An 11,239-nucleotide genomic window follows, 5' to 3' on the forward strand; every position below is an offset into this window, starting at 1 on the left:
GAATTCTCCATTATTGACTGTCTAATGAAGTGTAATTTAAAACACCTTAAAAGGTGCTCGCTTCGGCAGCACATATACTAAAACACCTTAAAAGGGTAAATAAAAAATATATCTTTTTCTTCCCTGTAGTCAATTAAAGACTGAATTCATTCTAATTATAAGATTTTATTTCTTCATATTACTGAGGAAAACATTAAATTATATAACTCATTTTTACTTTGTGTTGTTAACACCTGAAAGAATATTGCTTCAAGTTACTAGGTTTAGATTCTTTTAAAAATGTAGAATTTAGAAACTCTCCAGATTTGGAAGAAGAATTCTTTGTCTACTTTGTGTCCAGGTAGTAAGCTCAAGTCCATACATCTACATTATGTTGTTTTGTTTTTTTTTTTCCTTTTCCTGACCAGTCATATACCTCCCTCCTCTCTCCCTCTCATGCTTTTGCTAGCTCTAACTCATTCTTGCTTTCTCTCACCCTCTTGTCCTCTTTCTCTTCCTCGCTCTCTCTCTCTCTGGCTCAAATCTGCAATTTTTTCACCATGAGAAGTCTTAGATTAAGATTTGTTTCACTTTTATGAAGCCAGGATATATCTAACAAAAGTATAGACAGTGTTATCATAGCTGTTAAATTCTCTTGTTTTTTCAAAAATTTAGGTATAAGTCAAAAAGGAGAATTCATAAGGTACCCCTAATTCCTTCATTTTTCTACTATATTCCCACCTCTTAAAGTTGTGCAAGTATGTCACTTGGTAAGTCACCATATTATATGCCGAACTGGCTTGTCAAAGACAGTGGCATAAATAAATGAGCAGAGCAGAAATGAGCAAGATTGAGCTGTGGATTGTTAACTCTGAGGAAAATTCAATGGCCACAGGAGACTTGAGTGTTACACTAACAGTATTCAATGATGGTGGTGATACTTTTTAGATACAAGTATAGATACATATGCATTTTTTTTTTTTACGTTTATTTATTTTTGGGACAGAGAGAGACAGAGCATGAACGGGGGAGGGGCAGAGAGAGAGGGAGACACAGAATCGGAAGCAGGCTCCAGGCTCTGAGCCATCAGCCCAGAGCCTGACGCGGGGCTCGAACTCACGGACCGTGAGATCGTGACCTGGCTGAAGTCGGACGCTTAACCGACTGCGCCACCCAGGCGCCCCGATACATATGCATTTTTAAGAGGGAGGGCTTAATGATACTATCAGATTCTTTCCACAAAGAAAAATTATTGTAGTTTTTCAGAATATTAAGTTTTGCCACGTAAAGACTGATAAAAAATAGGTTCTGAAATAAATTTGTAAAATTATCTTAAAGTTCTGCAGTAACCGAAAGAATTAAAGGCCCCTGAGGCATTAGGGAAGATCATTCAGCTTGCAAAGAGGAATCATGGAGAAGCAGCAACTGACTGCAACAACGCTGAACTTGAACCAATCAAACCAGACTGAAAGGAATTTGAAAAGTTCAGGCAAAATTTGTACGTAGCAAACATTCTAAAATTTTGAGTTCAGTGATTCAAAATGTATGCAGTTGGTTACCTAAATGTATCCAATGGAGGTTCTATCGGGGAGAGAGGCCTGGTAACACATTGAAAAAACCACAATGTTTCAGCAGAGAACTGGGGATCAAGCCCCCTGTCTGCCATTTCCTAGCTGTGAGACCTTGAGTAATTTAACCTTCTCTGTGCTGCATTTTCCCTCATCTGTGTAATGAGAATTAGTAATGGTATCCTCCCTACAGCAAGAGATTCTTAGGAGGCATAAACTCATTCATTACCGTGGCCAGGGTTTTTAGAAACTGCAAAATGCTATCGCACATGTATTTTTAGATTATTATTGTCAGGGCTCTTCAGTTACCTTTGTGTGTATTTTAAGTACATCAAGTTACTAGATGCTTTGAGGACACGCAGTTAATAAGACCTTCTCCCAATTTGGAGGAAATTATAGTCTTAGGCAAGGACTCCTAATCTTTGAGAATGGGCAGAAAATATCTTGCCATCCTTTCAATTTTGTAAGAGCAAAAGTATCCTGTCATAATTAAAACAAGCCAACTAACCAGTGGCAGCAAAAGTCAGGAGATTATTTTGCATGTACTAATTGAATTTATCTTCCAAATAAGATGTGTGCAGTTCTAAATTAGCAGGCAGAGTGGAAAGTATCACATAAGCCCCACATAAGCACGTGAGAACGTAGTTTAACCACTGCCCATATCAGAATTCTCCCAACTCTGTCAAAAAGGTAAAGATTAGCAGATTAGCTCTGTCTTTGCAGCAGCAGCATCTTGTTTTCAGTGACTACCGGTGCTTCAGGAAACACTCATTTAAATGTCTTTAGGGTCCAGATGAATTCAACAACACTGGCTTTAATATAAGAATAAAGCAGCCCAAATAGACTAGAAAATCCAGTAAAAACATGTTCCTTCATGCCAGAGTTATTCTTTGAAGAGCCGGGGGGGGGGGGGGGGGGAGGAATGCATTAAAAGACAAACCTATTCTAAGAATGCCTCATTATAATGGAATTCCTTATTAAACTGGTTCATAGGTACTGGGATCCAGTCAGGTTTCTTGAACATGACTATGGGCACTACAGGTCTCATTCCACCACCAGTGAGAGATCACTTTTGCCTCCCACATGCCTTGAATAAAGGGCAGAAGGGAAGGCTTCTTTCCTTCTCCATGTAACTTCTTTCCATCACAACAACTACACAGTATTTATTTACTAAAGCTTAATTTGCAAACTCAGTCATCCAAAGGATCTGCTGAATAAGTGTCAAATCTGTTTTCAAAGACAGTAACAAATAGAGCTTGAAGGAATCTTAAAATAGCCATACATGCTGCAGCATTAGCGGGTACCATATTCCCGTGTCTTCTGTATGTACTCCATCAGTTGAAACTGTGAAGCCGGAGGAGAATCGTGTGTGTACTACCATTGAAACATATCTGCTAAGATCAGAGCATTCACAAATGCCAAGAAGTGATAGGGCAGAATTTCTCTATTTGCTTTACTGACAATTATTGGGAAACTCCATTTTAGCACAATCATTTCTCCGTATTTTGGTTTCTAATATAGGAACCTATATGAGTTCAGATGTTACTTATATGTCAGCCAGTGTGGTGGGAGCAGAGAGGCTTGCTTGCTCTTCTCTGGTTCATAAATTCAAATTCCGTGGTACAAATGGAAGAACAGATTATTGAATCAAAAATGAATTAGTTTCCTTTACAGTAACTCAGGTAGTCTCAAGGGTGAATTTGAGTAAGGCAATAGTTTTCACATTTATTACTTTGCCAGTTAGGCTCCTTATTATTAAGAAGTAGTCTATTTATTCTCATTCTAAATTTGGAAATTCAAACGTAGACTTTTGGTTAAAATAGGGAATTCAGCATAGATGTACCTTTTCTTTTTCCTCAGCGTAAATATTGAAAGTCTTTAAACTTTTTTTATTTAAAATTATTTTAAGATTTTGTGATTCTAATTTTGACACCCTGTTTTCAAAAATATATAATTACTTTTTGCAGCTCAGTTGTGATCCTAGAAGAACATAATACTTTTGCCTGGATGACATAATATAGTAGATTATTGTGTGCTCCATTGTGGGGTTTTGGGGTGTTTTTTGGTTTTTTGGGGGTTTTTTGGCCATGTTAGTGGTTGGCATAGTGATTAAATCACTAAGGTAGTCAAAGTAACTGGGTAGGTTAGCATGCATTTTGCCTCTCTTAATAAATGAATTGGATTATACTGTGGCAGTCTGATTTCTTCTGAGGTGTTGACTATAAATATAGCTAGAAAAAATGAAATTCATGGCCATACATTACATTGTCTCATATGTTCTTAATATGATCCTAACTACAAAATCCTTAAGGCTTAATAGCTAAAACAGCATCATATATGTTAATCAGCATATATTATCTGTGATGTGCTTACTAAACAGTTTTATATACATGCACTTAAATATCAATTGTTTATATTTAAATATATGTAAACATTTATGTATAAACCTACTTAAATCATGTTCATATTTCTTTTCCCTTGCTCTATGAATCAAAACTATTTTTAGAATTAAAATTATAAAATGAGAGTTACAGAGCCAATACTTAGCACTAAATTATAGAGCCCCCAAACTATTCATGTCTGTAATTGTCTCATCATAAGGATTACTTCTGATCATCTTAAACCTTTAGTATAATTGGTAGTCATTTCCTAACCACTAAGAAAATTGATTTACATACTCAGAACCCTAATAAAGAAGAAAACTCAACATTCCATAAATAGCCATAGTTAAGAAAAATCACTTGCTTGGGGAAATTCTCTCATGTTGCCTGTACTGCAAGGACTCTAGAGCAACATAAACACATTGTAGTAATTAACACTGCAGTGGAAAATATAATTACATAATATTCCCGTTAATGATACTATACAATTATCAACTGAACGTTTTTGAGCAGATAGTGTTAAGAGGTCTCTGTGACTGGAATTGGCATCATAAAGTTCCTTCCATAAAATGACCAGCATCATTTAGTAAGAGTTCTTGGAACATTTTTTAACCCTTAAATGCCAAAACAGGAAACTCAATGCATGTATTGCAAACCTTGAACTTCTTCTATCATCCCTTTTGTTTTACTCTCAAATTAGGGGTGGCCGAAACGCCAAAAGATCACAGAAAGTAAGGTTGTTTCTAAATCATAGGGCTTATAGTTATCATTGTATTTTATTAATGAAATTACCTATGAGGTTATACACCAAACAGAGCAGATACCAAAACTGTGTAGGATTCAAGTAGGAGATTGATGTGACCTGTCCTGATATATCACTGTGCCACACTGGCAGAGACCTATCAGCATTTATTTAGGCCTGACTTGTTTCATTGCATCTTTCCCAAGAGACTTGGACTTATCAGAATCCTCTTATATGCATAGAAGCCCATATCTTATATCAGAGAAATGTTTTTCAGGTAAAGGGAACTGAAAATCTTTTGTCCAACTTTGGTGCTACTGAAAAATTTAGATTGGTCTTCAGTTTTAAAATGCTTAGAAAAATTCAGAATCATTGTGTTCTAACCTGCTGTCCCACTGATTAGTTATACCTAGTTTCTATGATTCCCCAAACTACACACACAGAGTAATAGAGTAAGTATATGGCAAACTTGAAAGGGCAGAAGTGTCTCTTGCCTCATGCCTATTTTGATAAAAGTTGGAGAGAGAATTGGTTGAACCTGTAAATTATAGGAAAATTGTAGGGAAACAGATTATGGCATTGATATAAAGGGTTTCCCTACACTTAATGACTGCAAGGATATAATATTTATCTTTTGGAAGTATTGGAAGCAAATCAAACTGTGAGAAATTGAGCCAGTCAGTGACTGTTAGCATTTGTGAAATTTTTCTCAGATGATGGTGATCATTTTCTAAATCACTATTAATTGGAGATTAGAAAAACTGTTCTCTGGTTATTGCATTCATAATATACATTTCTTAAAATGCTATCATTTTACAATTGCTTTAATCTTTATTATTCAAAACTAACCAACTATACTGGTATATCTGATTTTTTTTAAGAGTTGTGTTATCACAAAAACTGTAAGGGAAAACATTGTGTTCATTCGCAGAATTGAGATATATTGGATATACAATAGTCTCATTCCGTAAAAATCAGCTATTCTGTTCTTTTATTTATTTTTTTCTTTATGCCATTTCTGCTTTGCCTCTTTCATTCTGATTCTAAACTATAAAAGTGTTTTTTTTCTTCTTTTTTTTTAACCATCAGACTTTCACTTAAAGATAAAATGACTGAAATAATAAAACACTCGCAATGTCGGAAATGGAGAGATACTGTCACAATGACAACAGCAGTCTGTAATATTATTTTTACTGTTTGTTAACAGTAAGTATGTTATATATAAAATAGCACATAGATACACATCTGATCACTTCTCATTTTTATTAAAAGTATTTCAGATAGAAGTATATTAAATAATAGTTTATGATATATGTACATATTGGTCCCACTTTTATTTATTCTTTCATTCATTATTCGTTATTTAGTCATTATTTGGCAACTACTTTGTCTACTGGCACCTTACTAAGAGTTAGAAATATGAAGACACAGGGCTCTGCCCTCGTAAAGCTCATAGTCTGGTAGGGAGTTCAGATCATAAACTTGAAAAACAAAATCACAAATTGTGTTAAGTGTTCAGAAAGAAATAAAAATGCCCTTTAACCAGAGGGCCTGGATTCAGCTCTTTTCTCTGCCACTTACTAAGTGTGTGAGGATGGGAAAATTATTTAACTGCCCTGTGCCTCCCATTTCCTCATGTGCAAAAAGGAGATAATGATAGTACTGTGTCCTTGGGTCATTGTGAAGGGTGAATGAGCAAGTACTTAAAAGACAGGTAGAATAATGCACAGCACCCATTAAGCACTTAGTAACTGTTAGCTGCTATCATTATTGGTTTGCATCCTCACCATAAAGAAGGGAAATCTGGGACCCAGAGAGGAAAAGCAACACATCCAAGGTTGTACAAATATATATATATGTATATATATATATATACACACGCGCACACACACACACACACACACACAAAATAAATGGAGCTGTAAGAGATAATGAAGTTGGAAAAATATCATACCTAGTGTTCGCAAGGGACACCTCTCCATGGAGCTGGGATTTTTTCAGATGCAAGAGATATGGAACTAGCAAGGTAAAGAGTGTTCTGAGAGACCCAAAGGAAGGAAGATGTTACCTGTTTAAGGATCCAGAAGGCCCCTGTGGCTGGAGCCTGGTGTGAGGGGAGAAGAGACAAGTGTCACACTGAGCTGAGATGGAAGATGTATTGTATTTGTGCCAGAAGGGGAGTCAGGACCCTGCAGGCAGGGAGAGGATGTGTTTTGTATTTTAAATGCAGTGGCAAGCATTTTGATTGGTTTAAATTGGGGAGGGACCTAAAAACCTTTAGGATCCCTTATATTACATTTATATGTTCTTAAAATGATGGAAGGCAAAACAGGATGACAGACCGGTGTCTTGGTGTAGAGCAGTGTTTTGTATATTACTTTTATTCACCTGAATGGAATAACATTGTGACCTTAGGGCAGCCTCCCTGTACTACCAGATAAGTGCCTCAACCTCAGCCAGTGTCCTTTCTTTGCCTACGTCTGAGGAACAGTGGGTTTTGTAAAGTGTATGGAGCCCTCTAGTGGTGATTGCTTCAAAGGAGCCTCAACGTTGCTGCCAGGACTGAGGAACTGTAGAACTGTCTCCCCGGCGCCTGCAGACTATAACTGGAGATAACTGTAACTTGAAGCAAATGGGAGGCTGAATCTTATCCCTTTGATATAATGTCACCATGCTCAGTATTTCTTTCCATTGCACTGACACGATTGTGTTGACTTAGGTGTACATTCCGAACCGAGTGGGCCTCATCCTTCAGAACGTGGATATGCCCAATTGAAGAGACGTGGTTTCAGCTTCACCAGAAGATGTGTGCTTTGTTTTCTTGTTCTCATTGTCACAGAGCTTGTAGTGTGTAAGCCTTTCAAAATACAGTTGTCTAGACGAAACATCAGGTGTCTGAAATTTAATATTGGTTTATGCAAATGAACGTCAGACTTTTATCGAAGGAGAGGGGGAAATATTTTTGCAATTTCAAGGATTCTAGACTATATTTTCCAGGCATCTGAGCTGCTAGGATTCTCAAATGAAGTATTATATGTAATGTCTTTAAACAGCTTTACTTTCCATGCCAATATTTGATACTTAAAGTTCAAATTTGAATCATGTGTCATGTATGATTATTTCTGTTGAATATATACAGTATTTTTTTAAGATGAATATTTGATCACTTTATTTGTTCTAAGTATCTCTTGGTTTAAATTACAAAGTGCCAAGATTGTCACTATGTTTTTTTTTCAAATTGTGTTTAGAAATACTGTAATAAATATGTAGTAATAATATAACATTAAGAATTGAATCAAAGATAATATAAAATTATTTATCTATAAACTCATCCATGCTTCATTTTGCATAAGTTTTATCTCATGATCTCTGCTTCACTTAGTATCTTTGTGGATGCTGATATTTCAGTCTTTCTGAAGGCCTGAAATAGTAATTGTAACAATTCACAAAATGTCTTTTACTTTAGATCAATAAAATTAAAAATTGCAAAATTGCCTTTGCTAATGTTTATTTTGCTGTACTGTTGTGAAGATTAATTTAGGACAAATGTTAAAATGCCTTAGCTTAACTCTGATACCTTCCCCACATATATGCACATGTGCACAATCGTCCAGGCATGGGGGATGGGAGGTAATAATATTTGTCTTTAGGTACTATTTTGTAATGTGAAATTATACTAACTAACTCAGATATCCAGGCTACTCTCCAGCTGTAAACCTGAACACTTTTCGAAGCTGAATTAACTATCTCAAACTAAGCGGAACACTCAATCATGAAATCGCCACTCAATTCATTAAATAGTAGGACACAAGTCTAAAATCATTGATACATAATTCATTCATAACTGAGAAATTATGATGCATTTATAAGACAAAGTATCTCACGTTTTTTAAAGGTCTTATCTTGCGCCTTTACATTAATACATTAATAGTGACGGCTTCTTTTTGTTGTTGTATGTTTTTAGCCTGATTGTTCATGACTAATGAGCAGTACTTGGATGTCTTTCTATTAAAAACTTATTCAGTACTGGAAAAGGTTAGCAAAGGAGACTTTTATAGCTAAACCTATTATATATTAACCATCTTTCTTACAACTTTTTTTGAGTAAAGCCTTGAATCTGGGTCTGAAACATGTTGTTTGCTTTAACTTCAAAGTAAAGTAATAGTTTGATTTCCTGAAAGAATCCGTGATGCGAGTTAATGATGTTACATACCAGGGAACATTACTGAAAGCCTTCTGTGATTCTTTTCCTGTTGCAGGAATGTTATTAACATCTTAACAGTTTCATGATTTGTGTACTGTACCTGTTATGGATAACAGCACAACATACAACCATGATGCTTTGTGTTCTTCTTTATAATTTCTTTTTCATTTCTTATGTATGAAGAGATATCGGAATTTTCTATCATAGCTCTTTAAAAATAACCAGAAATTACTTCACATCTAAAACCCATTTTCTTTCCCTTGTGACCTCTGTGGCAAAGTCAAAAAGACCAGAATAATAACAATGCTATGTTTTCATTGTAGTGGTTTACCTTAGTAATATGATATTTAGATTCTACAGTGTAAACTTTGAATTTAACAGTGTAATATAAGTTGCCTTTATCAAGTGTTTTCCCCCGCCAAAAAAAAAAAGAGAACAATAAGTGGATATTGTAGAAATTATAAAAAATACACACAAACAAAATATTGAGTCCAACATAGAATGTAGTTTTTTGCTGTTGCTTTTTGCTGTTGTTATTTTTCCTATCAGAATAGACAGTCTTTCTAGAACATTGTAATGTACCGTATTTCACTTTAGGTCTCAATTTTTGTATCAATAACATTCTCATTATATAATTAGGTGAGAAGTTCTTTCTTTTTATTGGTTAAACATTTTCAACAATCACAACAGAGAGATGCAAAATTTTACTCTGTGTGCCTTATGATAATGTCTACTTCTCTGATGTGGTTATCACTCACATCAAAATGAGAGTCCTTGGGGGTGCCTGGGTTGCTCAGTCTGTTGAGCGAGTCTTGATTTCAGCTCAGGTAATAATTCAGCTCTCTCTGCCCCTCCCATGTGTGCTCTCTCTCACACACACACAATAAATAAATAAGCATTAAAAAAATGACAGTCCTGTACCTTTTTTTTTTTATAAGTTTATTTATTGTGAGAGAGAGAGTCGGAGGGAGTCGCAGAGAGAGAGTCAGAGAGAATCGCAACAGGCTTGCACTATCAGCACAGAGCCTGACATGGGGCTTGAACCCAGAAACTGTGAGATCTTGACCTGAGCCAAAATCAAGCATCACACTTAACCGACTGAGCCACCAAAGTGCCCCAAGAGTCCTCTTTGTTGACTATTTTAGAATAAGTGTTTTTACCATTTCTAATCTTTGATGTTCTAGAAAACATAAAGATTTCTTTCCATCATTTTTTAATATTAAGGAGTGTTAGTAATTATTACCCAGAAAAGAATTTACCCCTTAATATTAGCCCTTAATATTTACCCTTTAATATTAGCTTACTCAGAAAATACCTGTCTTTGATAACCAAAACTCGAACCGTAAACATTTTCCCTAGAATGTTTCCCACTTTATAACACTTGAACTCTGACGGTCAGCTCCTTTCATATTTTTTTTTCCTGTTCATTTGATGTTTTTCACTTTGCCCTGTTCTTAACTGATGTATTCATCTCCAACATAAAATGAGGGATTTAGCCACCATGTTCCTCAAGTTCAAAAAATAACCAGTGACAATAAATGGACTTTTCTTGTGGCAACAGTGAAAGAATGCACGTATTTTTTCCTCTGACTCGAGCACTCCCCTTAGCAATATCAATTCAACATTTGTCAACCATCAGGGTTATAGCCATTGCTATGCGGGATCATACAGGAGGTTGTCTGAATAAGGAGCCTATTCTTCAAATAATACAGGAGAGAGCGCAGACAGATCTGGGGGAAGTGATGAAGGGTAATATGTTTTCCTCTCGTGTTCAGTTGCAGCTGCAGGGCAAATATCTTTTCACTGTCTCTGGTTCTGCAGCCATTGGATCTGGTGATGAAAGCAACATAAAATAGGTTTCCTGTTGCTCTTCCTGTTTAGAACAAGCCAGTGCAGACATACCTATAGAAACCAAAACGGTAACACAGCTTTCTGCCTGGCCTCACACCTCTGAGATGATTTCTTTTTGCCTATTTGAGTCATGTCCTGAACGGGGGGTCCTTTAGAGTCGTGGGTTTCATTCATCTATATATTCCTTTCAGAGAGACAAGCACTGAGCTATGAACTTTGCTAGGTAGAATGTTTTGATGAAAGAAAATAGAAATCTAAGCATACCAATGTCATGTCCTTTATGCAGTAGAGTTCATTTATCATTCACGATGCGTTAGAATTAAAATGTAGATAAATTTTCCCACTAAAGCCAGCCTTCGGGGGGAAAAGAATCAAATGAACTCCCTACTAATTTTTCTGCTCTATTATCTTATTAATGGTGATTTGTAGAGAATTGCAGAGAAACATTCATAGTTTAGGGCAGAATTTCTTAATTGGTAGTATGAGAAATTAAGATACAGTAGCTGTAAGTATT

The 11,239-nt window shown here is 35.8% G+C and overlaps 1 protein-coding gene across 2 annotated transcripts in view; it reads left to right on the top strand.

Annotated features, from left to right (window-relative positions):
• GBE1 (1,4-alpha-glucan branching enzyme 1) overlaps positions 1-8,161 on the top strand; it is a 267,247-nt gene extending 259,086 nt beyond the window's left edge. Inside the window, exon 16 of one of the 2 annotated variants that reach the window (XM_047099391.1) lies at positions 5,760-7,382. In XM_047099391.1, the coding sequence (XP_046955347.1) occupies positions 5,760-5,771 (12 nt within the window). In that variant the 3' untranslated portion in view covers positions 5,772-7,382. The other variant, XM_047099389.1, reaches the window with a different exon arrangement.
• Positions 8,162-11,239: the final 3,078 nt, after the last annotated feature.

Source organism: Lynx rufus, unplaced genomic scaffold, assembly GCF_022079265.1.
Source record: "Lynx rufus isolate CCGP_SWC_20201006 ecotype Redwood Valley unplaced genomic scaffold, mLynRuf1.p SCAF_5, whole genome shotgun sequence".
Classification (NCBI taxonomy): domain Eukaryota; kingdom Metazoa; phylum Chordata; class Mammalia; order Carnivora; family Felidae; genus Lynx; species Lynx rufus.